This window comes from Medicago sativa, chromosome 8 (genome assembly GCF_051527215.1).
Source record: "Medicago sativa cultivar Bolivia chromosome 8, Bolivia_mono, whole genome shotgun sequence".
NCBI classification, from domain to species: Eukaryota; Viridiplantae; Streptophyta; class Magnoliopsida; order Fabales; family Fabaceae; genus Medicago; species Medicago sativa.
The window spans coordinates 73480866-73496234 of record NC_140756.1 but is presented as its reverse complement, the minus strand read 5'-3'; the positions used below and the strand labels follow the sequence as shown (position 1 = coordinate 73496234).

Genomic DNA, 15369 nt, shown 5'->3' with positions numbered 1-15369 from the left:
TTCCATTTTAGCACTATATTATTTTTTATTGTATTGAATTGAATGAGTGGAGTTGAATGTGACATGTGACAATCCTACTACCTTTGCTTAAGTTGAGAATTAGCAAATAGTGTGTATTATTTTTGTTGTAAATTGCAATTGTGTTTTGTTTATTGTAGGTAAAATTGGGTCCCTCATCAAAAACAAAAACCCTAACACACTTTGTGTCTCAAATCTACAACCAAAAGGAAAATAGCCGAAAGGCATTTTCCCAGCTAAGGTAGAAGGATATATCATATCATGATATAATTGATTTTAGGATTATTCTTATTATTGGTCAAAATTAGGGTTTCAATCAATTTCGAAGAAAAAATGTACAAAGGTCGTGGTGGTTCTGCCTCCAACAAATCGGAGGATCGAAAGCGAATCAACGATGTTCTCGATAAGCAGCTTGAACGATCTTCTCCTTCAACTTCGCGTCCCATCAATGGCAAAACCAACAAAGAGAGAGAAACCAATACCATCAAGGATCCCCTTCTTCAACGATCCTCCAAAACTGCCAATATTTCTGGTACCCATTTCTTATCCAAAACTATTCTTTATGTTTCCGTATTCAAAATCTTTAATTTCGTTTTATATTGTTTCAATTTGCCCTCTTTTTTTATGACCTAATTTTGTGATTTTTTTTTGGGAATTTTTGTTTGTGGTATTCTTTTTTGATTTATTGTACCCTAATATGATTGAATTGGGATTTAGATGGTTGTTGGTTAATTAAGTTTGATTAATTTAGGTGATTGATTCATGTTTTAGACTAGTGGAATATTTGGGTGTTTGTGAGACCTAGCTTGATAGACTGGATATCCTCACCCGGGGCCTCGAAGTTGTAAAGTGTGAGTTTGCCACTTCGGACCCAATTTTTTTTTTTTTTTCTTTCTGGGTGATGCTATAATGTACTATAAAGTATGGAACTAGAAAAGAGTTTTAGAACCCAATTTGTGCAAACGGAAGCTTAGAGGTAAATTAGGGAGGAGGGGTGGGTTAGGTTGGCTTTTGGTTTGGTATGTTGTTGTGTGATCGATCGGGAGGTCTTGGAGTGACTTATCATTTCCGATAAGGTAATCACTGAACACCAACTGGTGGATAAGATCAAGACCACCTTGCGGAAATGGTTCTTAGGGAAGCATTCTGGACATTACTGCTCCTACTACAGGTAGGATATGGAACCTACGCTCAGCTGGCACCGATAGAGGCTTGTGTGGATGTTCTTTGGGGGATGTATGGCCTTGGGGGCTGATTGGGTGTCTTTGTCTCGTTCAGCTGATGGGTAATCTGTTTCTGGTGCTTTCCTTGGGTTTGGAGTTGGGGGTTTGGCTGCTTGTTCTGGTGATTTTTGTCTTTACTGGTGTTGTATTGTTTTCCTTGTACCGTTAATGTTTTTGTTTAGAGTACTTCTTGTACCCTGGGATTCCCCTCTAAACTCTTTGTAACCTTTGTTTATTTCTTTATAGATTTTATACTTTGCCATTCAAAAAAAAAAAAAATGATATGATATTTGCAATTTTATCACCTTGTATGCTCCAGGAAAATATTTGTCCATGTTCTGTCTTTTCTCTCCTTTATATCTTCTAGGGTTCCTTATGCTGTTTCTGCTTGTTATCTCTTTCCCTTTCAAATAAAGGATATTTTTTTACTATAGTTGCTAGTAAGTAATTGAGAGTATGATATTATTTGCGGAAATGTTGCTAGTGCTTACAATATGAGAGAGATTGAGGGTACTGAGTGTATACATTTATGAGAATTGCATTAATGAGCTAACTTAGTTTTACATTTATGCGTTGGCTGCAGAGGAGTCTGAAACAGACAGTGAAGAGTCGGATGTGAGTGGTTCTGATGGAGAGGACACATCTTGGATCTCATGGTTCTGCAATCTCAGAGGAAATGAGTTCTTTTGTGAGGTTGATGATGATTACATCCAAGATGACTTCAACCTTTGTGGATTGAGCAGCCAAGTGCCTTACTATGATTATGCTCTTGATTTGATTTTGGATGTTGAATCCTCTCATGGTGAGCTTTCCTTCATATTTTGTTGGATTTATTGTACAAGCATGGAATGTTAGTATTTTGATTGCTCATCTTTTGTGATACTTAACTTTGATTCTTATTTGGTGTGAAAAATATAACTCTTGAAGCTGAATTCATATTATGTGTGTCTGTAGCTCTGTTTGCCTTTTCAGTTATTTCTTATTTTATTGTACAACTGCTTCTATGGTTTAATTGGAATTCATAGGTGATATGTTCACAGAGGAACAAAACGAGTTAATTGAATCGGCAGCAGAGATGCTTTATGGTATGATTCATGCGCGTTACATATTGACAAGCAAAGGAATGGCTGCTATGGTAAGATTTCATAGTCGCTTATTGCTCTTTTCATGCTTTACTATCCAGGAGATTGACATTGTTAACAACATTGCAACTTTTTGCAGCTTGACAAGTACAAGAACTATGACTTTGGTAGATGCCCAAGAGTTTACTGCTCTGGACAACCCTGTCTTCCAGTTGGTCAGTCGGACATTCCTAGGTCAAGTACTGTGAAAATATATTGCCCTAGGTGTGAAGATCTTTATTATCCTCGGTCCAAGTATCAAGGCAGTATCCTTATGACATATCAATTATTGAATTTTATTTTGTCATGGATTTTAGCTTATGTAGATATGTACCACTATGTCACTGAAGCTATTTTATTCTCTTGTGCCTCACTTTTTTTTCCTTGCTTTTGAGTTTCATTTGATAGTCTGTTACATAAGTAATTAAGTAGTGTGTTTGTAGGATGTGACCTTTTAGGTATAGGTATTTTTAGTCTCTCTCTCTCTTACATAATATATGCCAGCTAGTATTTGGTATGGAAAGAAAAAAATGATTTGCATGTGGGTTATAAACTGCTCTCTGGACATGGTTAACCATATGTTTGAACTACTACAAACTAAATAAATTTTGGTGAAAATATTTCTTGTGCTTGGGCAAGTTGATAATGCAGACAAGACTTTGCTGCTCCATAATGGTATACTAAAAAATAAATCCATACAATGAATATCTTGCATATGCATTATGGGGGCAGGGCTGATGATCTAGGTCTATCAAAAACGAATATTTTATTCCTCTGAAAAGTGTTTGTTGACTTTATGAAAACAATTCCATTTTTCCTTCTTTCAGAAAACTATATCTGCTACCGTGTTTCTAGTTGTTGTAACCTCAAGTGGAATGGCAGTTTCTGAAAACTTTGGGATGCTTGTGTTTTGTGATTATAAAAGCTGAAAAGTGACCAGTTTTTTGGAATTGTAAATTTTTTGGAAGACATCCTTCTGTTTTTTGTCTAATGTTAAGAATTAGCTTAATTTCAGAAATTATTTTATTAATTTGTTTGTTTAGTATCGATTCCATGGTCTTTCTCTATCGCACAATAATGTTAAGAAATTTGGCCATTGTTTTTAAGCTTGATTTCAGAAATTATTTTATTAATTTGTTTGCTTAGTATCGATTCCATAGTTTTTTAATCATGATATTTATATTAACACTGGGATGGTTTTATGATATTCATGTTCTGGCTATATAATTGTGGTTAGAATTGTTGGTTGAACACTGTATGCAATACTTCTAAAACTTCCTTGACTCTGTCTAGACATTGATGGAGCTTATTTTGGAACAACATTTCCACACCTCTTCTTGATGACATATGGACAACTGAAGCCGCAGAAACCAGCTCAGGGCTACGTTCCAAGAGTTTTTGGGTTCAAACTTCACAAGCCATGAAGCTGGAAGTTTAAGCTTTCATGAAAGTAAGAGGCTGACCGAATCTCATTTAACTCTTCTGTTGTGGTACTCCTTGCAGCATTCAGCGGATCAAAACCTTTTCAAACCAGTAAAATATAGACATCCGTTTTACTTGTTTTAGGAGCGTGTTGTAAAGAAATATATGCAGACATGTGAAGCAAGTGCCTAGTTTCACTTTCAGCTTCAAATTCAATGAGCAAGTGCTTAGGTACTTGACGACACTTTTTAATGTCTTGTTACAAATTGTATTTGGCAATTTCCTTTATGTTTTTTGTCTCTGATTACATATATCTGCTATTTTGATATTGTTTTATTCCATTATCTCATTTCCGTTTTAAGTTGAATTTGTGGATTTGATCTTAATAGATTCAGACAATTTACTGATTTTATAGGTTAACTTGCTTTGATGTTAAACCTGTCTATCCAATGTTCAGGACACAAATACAACATACCTTTGAGTCTGTCAATCAGACTCATTGTTATGTGGTTATTAATTTGTGAACCAAAAAGATGTTAGATTGAGCCAAATTAGTTTCTCAGTGTTTTCAGAACTGGATTACCCTGCCTCTTGGTTCAATTGCAGTCAGTTCTTAGTCTAAAATAATTGGATCGAGCCGTCGTTGGTTCAACTAGTTCGTTTTGGTCAAAAACAGATTTTAAGAACTTAGTATTTATCTATTAATCACCTGGTTCAATCAATTGAATCATGACTCGGAGGTTCCGCTGGTTTAACATAAGGTCTGGTTTTTAAAATATATATGATATGATATGAAAGATATTGCAAGATTTTATATATCTCAATAATTTAATGCAGATTGTATTCAATTGAAATAAATAAAGGCTTGACTAGTCTGCTTATTATGTGAGTTACACTGAGTGATACACAGTAATTTGTACCACGGGGATTGGAACTCCTGATCAACATATTGTTCAACATGTTACATATCTATTAAGTTTTGTTGATATGGCATATGTATCATTGCATATTTACTTTTTGTTTGCACGATACTGAATAGAGAATTATATATATAAAAAACAGTATAATCTTCAATGGTGTTAAGAAAAACATATCTGATCAACGAAATCTTACCAAAATTTCAAGTTGAAGGAGTATTTGACAATAATTGATGTTGATATCAACTACCAGTGTAAGCCTTGCGCTTTCATCACCATCGGGCCAACAATAGTTTTTCGAATTCATTTGTGCGTTGATCGTCATTGTGTCTTTGCGTGTAAGTCACAATAATTGATGTTGATATCAACTAGTAGTGTAAGCCTTGAGCTTTCGTCACAAACCAGAAACAACAGTTCTTCGAATTCAATTTGCGCGTCGATTGCCATTGTGTCTTTCTGTGTAAGCCTTCGCTTTCGTCACCAACCGGCCAACAGTAATTCTTTGTATTCAATTTGTGTAGCGAGTGACGTTGTGTCTGTGCGTGTATAGATCACCCTTTTAGTTTTGCTTTTATGGTTTGTAATTCTGCCCTTTTTTAAGTTACTTTTGTTTAATGCCTCAGAAAAAGTTAATGTTGTTTAATTCATTTTATTATTAGCATCTTCCATTATGAAAAATTTGTTTTCCCAATTATTTCTCATTACCTTTGTTTTTCATCATAGAGTTAGTACAAGATACAATACAATACATGTGCATTGTACGGGTTTATTTTTATTTGATTTAGGAATATATTTATAAAGTTTTAGAATATATATATATATATATATATATATATATATATATATATCACGCATATTCCTTTCAAAATCTACTCATATTGCTTTGAAAAATATAATAGTATAGATGCTTTTGTCATATTTTATAATAATTCAATATTAATAATTATCAACTTGTTCAATGAGATTAATTAAATTTTAAAATATAATATATAAAATGTAAACTATATTTTAATTTAATGTGTAGTTAAATATGTAATTTCCATGTGTTTTCAAGCAAAAACTGAAGTGGGACAACAATTTTCACCTCACTTAGTCTTATAATCAACCCTTTGAAGCCATTCATTGTGATCTTTGGATTCTCTAACCTTTCACTTCCTCTTGTAGCTGCAACTATTACATTATTTTTGTTGACACTTTACATGGACCTATTTTTTGTAGCAAAAGTCTGATGCTCTAAGTGCTTTCAAACAATCTCATGTCTTCCTTACGCATCATTCATCTTATAAATTGATATGGGCGATAACCTGCAGGAGTCATCACACTACATGTCCTTTGAGTTTGTTAGCCTCATTGCTATGTGATTACTAACTTTCCAATCTTCTTACTAACTAAATATTTTCTACATTCGGAAGATATATAATCTTTAAGTTTAAGCTGCAGAAAAATGTAGAATGGTCTCTATTCATGTGGTATAATAGTGAACCTGTGTATGTTTGGTCAAGATTTGACAAGAATTGATTTGGAGTAAATTGATTCTCTATTCATGTGGTATATTAGTGAACCTGTGTATGTTTGGTTGAGATTTGACAAGAATTGAATGTGAGTAAATTGGTTCTGTAGAATTTATTCTAACTAAAAATGAGTTGCAGGTAAAGTGGTTTGTTTTTTTATACATTCATGTAAAAGTGAGTTGAATCACGGTTGATGGCCATGAACGTGTGTTTGTTGTTTACGAACCCGAAACCATACGTAGACTAAGTATAGGGTGTTTGGTCTTAAGTCTAGATGCATTAGAAGTGTTTTTCAAGTGATAGAAATAATTTCAACTTTAAATTATTAGCTTCAAATAGAATTGTTCTTAGTCCCCAAAAAAGAAATTTAGACAGACAACAACACAGTTTTCAGGCAACATAAGTTACACATAACATAACCCACCAACACACATGATTCAAAACTATAATCAAAACTACTTTAAAAACTGCTTCTCTTTCTCTTACTCTCAGTCCTCATTTTTTTTCCCATGTCTTTAATCTTCCCCTGGGAGCTTACCAACGTGAAAACATCTTTCCCACCTTTCCTCTAACTCCTCCTGCAGGTTTAGAGACTGATAGATAATAAAGAATTCATATTATGCACATAGAAACTAAATTTGTGAATATCAAAATCATTGCTGTAAGGCCACATACTTTGCTGAGATGTCCAAAATAACTTGCATCATCATTGTCGCTGAGGTCATCAAGACAATCATTGTCGCTGAGCTCATCAATAAAATCATACGACGGGTATTCCACATAAGTACTCATGTCAACATTTTTGCCGTGGTGACCCCAAGGACAAACCCAAGGACAATCTCCCTTATGATTGAAGCGGGTATCCCACCATATCGGATCACTAAGAGGATCATCGGATTCTAAGCTCTCCTTCTGGCTTAGCAACTTCTTCTATTTCGTCTTTTGAATGGGCCTTCGTAGCTACCTCTGTTTATTTATTGATTTGATCAAATAAGAAACGCAAAGGTGAGGATATTTCAATATGGCTGAAAGTTAAAAAAGAAAAGGACAAGGCAAAAACATAAAAGAAGACAAACAAAACAACTAAAAAAATATTAATAGAGAATGAAATGAGCTCAATTCTTTAAGTCTAGCAACAATAACAAGATAGACATAACCAACTTATGTGCATATTAACACTCAATCAAGAGCTAGCATTTTCACAAAAGAATTGTATTTTCCCATGGTTCTACCGTCAAAATTTAAATCATAACAGATATATGAAATGCAAACGAATTCAACCGCAAAGAATATATTAATACAATATTGAGTAAAACTTACTTTCGACTTCTTGCATCTCGGCAAGAAACGGGTTGGTTGTCACATGAGATTTTACCTCTATGTTATCTACATTTTGCTTCTTAGCAACTTCTGTTTTTTGTTTCGATCAATCAAAGCGTGAGTGTATTTTAGTACGGCTGAAAGTTCAAAAAAGAAAAGGACAAGACACAACATCCAAATGCATGCTATAATTTTTGGACTACAAACGAAATTTACTATATTTGTAAGACCAAAAACTTATTTAACCCAAGAGAATCAAGAATTAAAACTAAAAACATACAATTGGTTTATAAAATGAAAAAGAGGGATTTGATTTACCTATGATTGAAGAGAGAATCGGGTGATGACAAAGTTCCTTCAAATTTGTTTCATTATATTTTAATATTGCTGAAATTATAAAAAAGGAAAAGATAAGCAAGACAAACATAACCAAACTTATGTGCATATTAATACTAAATCAAGAGGTAGGATTTACATTTTCATAAAATAGTAAAGGTAAAAGAATTGTATATCGCATGATTTTAAAGTCAAAATCTAAATCATAACAGATGGATGAAGAACAAAGTAATTCAACTGCAAAGAACATATTAATACAACATTGAGTAAAACTTACTTTCTGCTTCTTGCATTTTAGCAAGAAACATGTTGGTTGTCACATGAGGCTTTTCCTCCATGTTGTCTACTTTTTGCTTCTTCGTAACCTCTGTTTATTGTTTTGATCAAATAAGAAACCGCCAAAAACATAATGAAGACGGACAAAACATAACAAAAAAATACAATGGGTTTGTAAAATGAAAAAAGGTGAATTGAGTTACCCATTTACGACGCTGGTGAGATGACGTGATGATTGAGGAGAGAATGAAATGGGATCAAAGTCTAGTAACAATAGCAAGATAAACATAAATATTAACACTAAGTCAAGACCTAGCTTTTTCTTAAAAGCAAAAAGAATTGTATCTTCACATGGTTTTAAAGTCAAAATCTAAATCATACATTATGGACTGAGAAACTTAATTTGATAATAATAATAAATGTGATTAAGGTTTTGATTTCATCAAAACAAACTCAATAGAATTCAAAGCTATGAAACTTGGATACCGACAGACACTGACACGCGGACACCACTAATTAATTGAGAAAATCACATAATTCAGTATAACTATATGTGTTAGTGTCGTGTCGAACACAACATATTTTTGACACCAAGACACGTTTAATTTGAGGAGTGTTCGTGCTACATAGATTTAAAGGTGTTAAACCTAATCCACCAAACCTGCTTAAGCAAAAATCCAAGAAGATTTGAATATTTCCAACCATCACAGAACAGATTAGAACTTCAGCGTGATTGATAGTTAAATTTCTCAATTAAAAGGTTTTAAACCCTAATTCCTCAAATCCAAGAAAATTCTAAGCAGCACAGAAAATATTCAATTATCAAACATTTAAATTCGAAAAAGAAAGAAAATACCTGAATGGTGAAGAACGAACGCGCGATATGGGCAACCAAAAATGGGACAAGTATAATTAATACCTAAACCGCTATTCCAAGAGAAATTCGAGTAAGTATAGCAATATTGTTTAAAAAAAAAAAATTAGCGGATGGCCAATATAAAAAAAATCACTAACATTTATTTAAACAATTACCAACATTTCCCTTAAAAAAAACAATTACTATTTATTTATATGCTCTTACGCAATATTTCTAGTAGTATACTACGTAGTATTTAATATAATATAGGAGACTGCATTGGTCTCCAAATTTTTCCTTTTAATCATGTTTGTTAAATGTAAGTTGATGTTACCATTAATCGTCTTATGTGTCACCACAAGTTAAAAAAAACAAATGGTGATGCAGTCGTCTTCTGCACTAAAATCCCTAATTTGTACTAGGGGTCATCTTCACTCCATAAATAATCTGGAAATAAAAAATGTCTAATCAAATGTTGCAACTGTTCATGTGTTCGTCCAGTTGGCACATACGAATACGAGAAACGAGGTATCATGGTGCTGGTGCTGTGTTTGTAAAGACATGAATGCTTGGTGTAAATTTGATGGATCAACTTAATGGGATTGAGAAAGATATGCATATTCGGAACTAGCACTTAACTGAAAAAACAAGTCAGAAGTTTGTAAAAATAGAATTGTTACAAATATTAGCTTCAGATAACATTGTTTTTAGGCTCCACAATTAATTTTCCAAAAAAAAATGCAAAACATAAATTTAGAGTTTAAACACTTCTAATGCATCTAAACTTAAAACCAAACGCCCTATACTTAGTCTATGCTTGGTTTCAGGTACGTAAACAACAAACAAACACGCGTTCATGGCCATCAATCGTGATTTTACTTGGAGATCTAAACTTGAAGCCGTACACCCTTTGGTCTATAGCTTGAATCGCACATGATGGGAAATATAACCCCGAATTATATTTTGACGAGAAATCCTCAAAGGAAAACAAAACTAGTTGAACTCTTTTTTCACGGATTGATCTGTTGTGTACCTTTTCTCATGCAAAATTTTGAGACTCAAAATAAACGTTGGAAATCCAAGAAAATATTAGCATATGGATCAAATTTACACCGTTGTTCAATAATTGACTTGTAAAGAGAAATGAGATTAATTTTCATATTGAGAAATTCCTGTAAATAAATGATAGAACTTAGATTTTATTAAAATATATTCCTGGATATAAAAATGGAAAATGTAAACTAGCGCCCATTTGACTATAAAAATTAGGCTTAAACGCACTTTTCACCCCCTAACTTTGCATAAGTTGCAATTTTGACCCCCTATTAAAAAAAATGGCAAAAGTGACCCCTCAAGTTTACCCCCTTTTGCAAAAGCTCAATTTTGACTAAGTCAACCCCTATGTGTCACATTTAGGATGCCAACTGTGTATTTTTTAATTAAAAAATAAATCAAAATGCCACATAATCATTTACAGAATTAAATAAATAAAAAACTAAAAGAAAAAAAGGAAGGGTCACGTGAGTTTTTGTTGTTTCCCATTTGCCTAAGTATTGTCTTCTTCATCAATGAATCCCTTCTTTTACCATTAGCACTACGACAATCCACAGAAGCAGAAGCATCACCCTATGATAATTAAACCAAATGAATTCAAACATAAAAATTCCACACTCCTTGTTCTAATTTCATTTTTTTTCGCAGATCCATTCTCTAATCATCTTTTAACTTCGAACACAAAAATTCAACCCATCAAATCTCATATATGTTCTCTTCATTCAAATCGATTTCAGATTTTCACTTCGTTTTCCAATCGCACTTCAATTTCGTTTCGTACGCAATCACTATTTTTTTTAATGTTTCGATTCATCCAAATCGATTCCACTTTTTTTCCAGTTTTTTATCTATTTAATTTTCTGAGTTTCAATTGAAGGTTGTATTTCAAGGTTTTGGGAACAACAGGTATGCGTTTGTATGCTGGGTTTGGGTTGGATGGTTGTTTTCCAGATTTCGTGAGGAAAGTCATGAGTTTGAAGATTTGAGTGTTAATGAGAATGATTTTTTTTAGGACCAAACAATTGATGATGATAAGTTGTTTTTCAGATATGGATTTTGGGGAAGAACACATAATCATGAAGATCAAAGTTTTGGGGAAGAACACATGAAAAATTGATGAAATGATAATTGATGAGAGCTTGCACGTGCCTTCTCTATTTTTCTTCCAATTTTTCTTTTTTTTTTTAATTTCGTTTTATTAAATTGTGGAATTTCCAATTAAAAAAAAGTAAAAATTAAAAAAATATACAGGTGGCATGCCACATATGCTTGACCAAGTCAAAATTGAGGTTTTGCAAAAGGGGGTAGCACTTTTGCCATTTTTTTTAATAGGGGAACAAAATTGTAACTTTTACAAACTTAGGGGGTGAAAAGTGCGTTTAAGCCTAAAAATTAATGGGGAATAGGAAAGAAAAAAACTTGGGATAAAACATCTCTTTAAAATACCTATAAACCCCATTCAAGAAAAGTTATTCCTAGTAAATCAAGTAAACATGAAATAAACCCCATTCAATTCAACTTTTTTTAGATATAAACCTGTTTAGAAAGAAAGTTAACTTTTAAGACAAACAAATTGGTACACCTTAAACAAAATGAATAAACGTCTAATCTAATCTAATGCATTCAAGTTAGAACGTCTAATCTAATCTAATGCATTCAAGTTAGACTTTAATTCATTGTGCAGAGCTACATGTTATATAATCAAAAAGATCAAACCAGAAGCATGATTGTTCTACTAAGCAGTAATACTTTCAAAACCGTTCTACAAAGCAGTAATACTTTAAACCTTCAAAATAAATGTAAAACTTTTGCGTATTCTATAACTTAGGCCAAAATATTATAATGCTACCATGGCCTCGACATAATCACAAATAAAAACAAGCTCATCAACAAAAGAAAAACACTTGGCAACTAATCTTTAGATTGACAAGCATCAAAAGAAACTATCAGGTGTTTGGGGACAATGAAAGGAAACAACAAAGGTATTTGCTCTAACATGAAGAACAGCAAACAATTAAAATTAAAAATATCTCAGATAGAAATCAAAATAGAAGTTTAACTTGAGTACAACCAATGTAAATCTCTGGAAAATCAGCTAAATTTAATTTAAAGAAGCTAGCATCAAGCAAAAGCTTATAGCTTAACTTTCAGTTTGTTCCCTCAACCTCCTGATGGTGCTCCGAACAGTCACGGCACTTGCAGTGCTGTCAAATTAATGAGAACAAAGTCATGAGGCTGGCCTTTCAGATTTGAAAAATAAAACATTGAGAAAGGAATAAGGAAAATTACTTCAAAGTGTAAGCTCCGCCTGCTTTCACTTTACCGCAATCCTTGCATCCCCATATTCCTACAGCCTTTCTCTTCACAGCATACTGCAACAGGTAATTGATCATCAGAACTCGGCATTTTGAAAAGGCTAGATTAAACCAACTAAACTAAATACTTAGATATTTGACAAATAATATACAACATTACACAAGGTCTACCTTTCCACAAAATTCACAGAAAAATTTGCTGTGCTGACTGACTTCCATCTTTTTAATCTGCTTACGCAAACTAGCACCATAACGGGTACCTAATATCATACAATAAAACCAATGAATTAACTTCTCATAAATTAACATATCCTTGAAGAGTTACAAATAAATCAAAATTATATTTTATGTAAAACAAGGAATAGTGCTCTACAAATACAATTCATGAATTGGGTAACAGTTCATGAAAATCAATTTTCCCCCAAAACATCAAACCACCTAAAATGTAACTACCTAGGGCCTGGCTTATGAAAAATAGCTTATGCAAATAAATAAGCGTTTATGTTAATTTATAAGTTCTCACTGATGAGAAATGAACTTCATAAGCTGTTTTTAACATAAACTACCTTGCATAAAATATTATTTATTTGCATAAGCTGTTTTCCACAAACTCAAAAATAAACCAATCCAAACTAGGTGTAGTCAGCTACATAGTTCAATTAAGTCATGATATTCATAAGCCATATACATATATCTATGTATAAGAGTGCAAGACAATAGTTTATTCTAAACAGCTTTCTTGCAAATTTTCATACGATTAATTATCAAGATCTTAGCAACAATATATAGATCAGTAATCATTCCATCATAAACAAAACCATATTTAAAACATTTAAATCATTAAAACATAGAAGAACGTAACAGCAAGCAAATGACAGTGTCGAAAACACAGAGAATTTGTAAGATTTCGGAAATACCGTATTTGCCAACGATACCAGCCTTCTTAGTTCTCTTAGTCTGCAAACAAAAAAATACAGATTTAACTTAAAACAACGATGCACAATAAATAGAGAAGGGAAGTGAAAGCATTAATATCAATTACAAATCTGAGTGAACAAAGGATTCAGCAAAAAATTGAAAGTTGAAAGAGAAGTTTAGAATTGGATTGGATGATGGAAAAGGGGAGAAGGGGAGAAGGGGAGAAAGAGTACCATTTTTACAAAGATCGAAGGAGGTGTGAGCTATGAAAGTGGCAGCGGTGGAATGGAACAAGCAGAGAAACCCTAATTCTCTATCTCACCGTTTTTATAGAGATCCGCGTTGGGTGGGCGGGCGGGCTACCTTGGTGGGTCGGGTAAATGTCCGAATGCGAATTTATATGTAGTTGGGCGGGTCGGGTACTAGGTTTTTTAGACAAAAAAAAAAATAAGTCTTGGTCCTCTATATTTTTTTTTTAATCAGCAAATATTATTAAAACCTCATCCCTCCAAGACGCAAAGTATGAACGAAACAATATACAAATGGTGCCGCATATAGACGATACACCATAACCACCTAACAAAGCCCCTGAAGATAACCCACCAAAACACATCACCACCTAAGATAGATACCTTAATAGAAACAAACACTAGAAACATAGTCCACAACCACCTATCGTCACAACTCACCCCCAAACAAACACCCCTCAAAATAAAACTCCCAGACTTCAACACGCAAGTCGAGCCACATTCGAAAAGCTCCTAAAAATTGTCCTTTATATTCTAAAAATTGTTTTTTCTCTCTTATTTAACTTTTTTTTGGGACATCTAATAAACTTTTTTTGGAATTTTGATCATTATATCATTTTTTATAGCGAGTCATAATCAATCGTAATGTAACATTGTTTATTAAACATGTTTTTTATTAACATGAATATCTGGGTGACGTGATAAATGAATATGTCACGTCATAAAAATAATTTAAATATGGGATAGGAGATCAAAATTCAGAAGAAAAAAAAAAGTTAAGTAAGAGGACAATAAACTAATTTTTTAAAATAAGGGAACTAAAATTTCATTTTTTTTGAAAATAGGTGGAGCGAAAGTCTGTTTAAGCCTTTTTTTTAATAATACTCCACTTTTTTCATGCCTTTTATTACATTTTCTCTTTTTTTATTGATTTAATTATTAACAACATAAATATTTTTGGGTTAATTATGTTTCTAGTCCCTATAAAATAGCGACCTTGTGAGTTTAGTCCTTACTTAATTTTAATAGCATTTTTAGTCCCTAATTTTGTTTTTCTGCACTCAGTATTAGTCCCTACTCAATTCAAATTTGTTTAATTTATGCTTAAACTCTTAAATTTTTGAACAATTTTTTGCAGACATGTTTAAAACATTACTAAAAGTTCTTCCGCAAAAAATTATCGCAAAATTTGATTTCTACATCCAGATTTTATTACTTTTTATCTTTAACTTTTGTCGTTTTAAAAAATTCATGTTTAATTCATTTCATGTCAGAAAATTCTAAATTTTAGTAAACGAACCTTTCATAGTGTTCTAATCTTGTCTTAAAAAAATCATTCAAAAATTTAAGAGTTTAATGATAATTAATCAAACTTTGTTTTAGCAGGGACTAAAATTATAAGTAAATTTTTTTTTATAGGGACTAAAAATGCTATTAAAATTAAGTAAGGACTAAATTTACAAGGTCGCTATTTTATAGGGACTAGAAACATAATTAACCCAATATTTTTTAAACAAACAATCAAAATATATATTCGGCTAAAATATGGTATTGGTCCCTGCAAAATATGCCAGTTTTGGTTTTAGTCCCTGCAAATTTTTTTTATGGTTTTTGGTCCCTGCAAAAATAGGCCAGTTTTGGTTTTAGTGCCTGCAATTTTTTTTTCTAGTTTTTGGTCCCAGCAAAAATAGATCAGTTTTGGTTTTAGTCCCTGCAAATTTTTTTTTATAGTTTTTGGTCCCTGCAAAAAATTTTGTTTTTGAAAATAGTCCCTGACCCCAATTATGTGATGATTTGTCACTTTTGTGCATATGTGGCATATGTGCTTACTTAAT

General features: G+C 32.6%; 3 protein-coding genes across 4 annotated transcripts; 1 reads left to right on the top strand and 2 right to left on the bottom strand.

The window, feature by feature from the left end:
• The first annotated feature begins 210 nt into the window (after window positions 1-210).
• On the top strand, window positions 211-4120 carry LOC146901350 (casein kinase II subunit beta-1-like). 2 transcript variants are annotated; one of them, XM_085733616.1, is made up of 5 exons: window positions 211-550; window positions 1825-2043; window positions 2282-2376; window positions 2463-2628; window positions 3656-4120. In XM_085733616.1, exons 1-5 carry the CDS (start codon window positions 352-354, stop codon window positions 3784-3786), a joined length of 810 nt encoding a protein of 269 aa, XP_085589742.1. In that variant the 5' UTR covers window positions 211-351; the 3' UTR covers window positions 3787-4120. The 2 variants fall into 2 exon arrangements, with proteins under 2 accessions (XP_085589742.1, XP_085589741.1); XM_085733615.1 differs by having other exon boundaries at window positions 2267-2376.
• A 2389-nt stretch (window positions 4121-6509) lies between these two features.
• On the bottom strand, window positions 6510-9262 carry LOC146901349 (uncharacterized). The gene is made up of 7 exons (XM_085733613.1): window positions 9001-9262; window positions 8348-8408; window positions 8146-8235; window positions 7851-7919; window positions 7533-7622; window positions 6888-7178; window positions 6510-6790 (listed from the first exon to the last, which is right to left on the bottom strand). Exons 2-6 carry the CDS (start codon window positions 8349-8351, stop codon window positions 7102-7104), a joined length of 330 nt encoding a protein of 109 aa, XP_085589739.1. The 5' UTR covers window positions 8352-8408; window positions 9001-9262; the 3' UTR covers window positions 6510-6790; window positions 6888-7101.
• A 2695-nt stretch (window positions 9263-11957) lies between these two features.
• On the bottom strand, window positions 11958-13584 carry LOC146901348 (large ribosomal subunit protein eL43). The gene is made up of 5 exons (XM_085733614.1): window positions 13520-13584; window positions 13286-13325; window positions 12540-12628; window positions 12343-12425; window positions 11958-12257 (listed from the first exon to the last, which is right to left on the bottom strand). The coding sequence occupies exons 1-5, from the start codon at window positions 13520-13522 to the stop codon at window positions 12194-12196; spliced, it is 279 nt and encodes a 92-aa protein (XP_085589740.1). The 5' UTR covers window positions 13523-13584; the 3' UTR covers window positions 11958-12193.
• Window positions 13585-15369: the final 1785 nt, after the last annotated feature.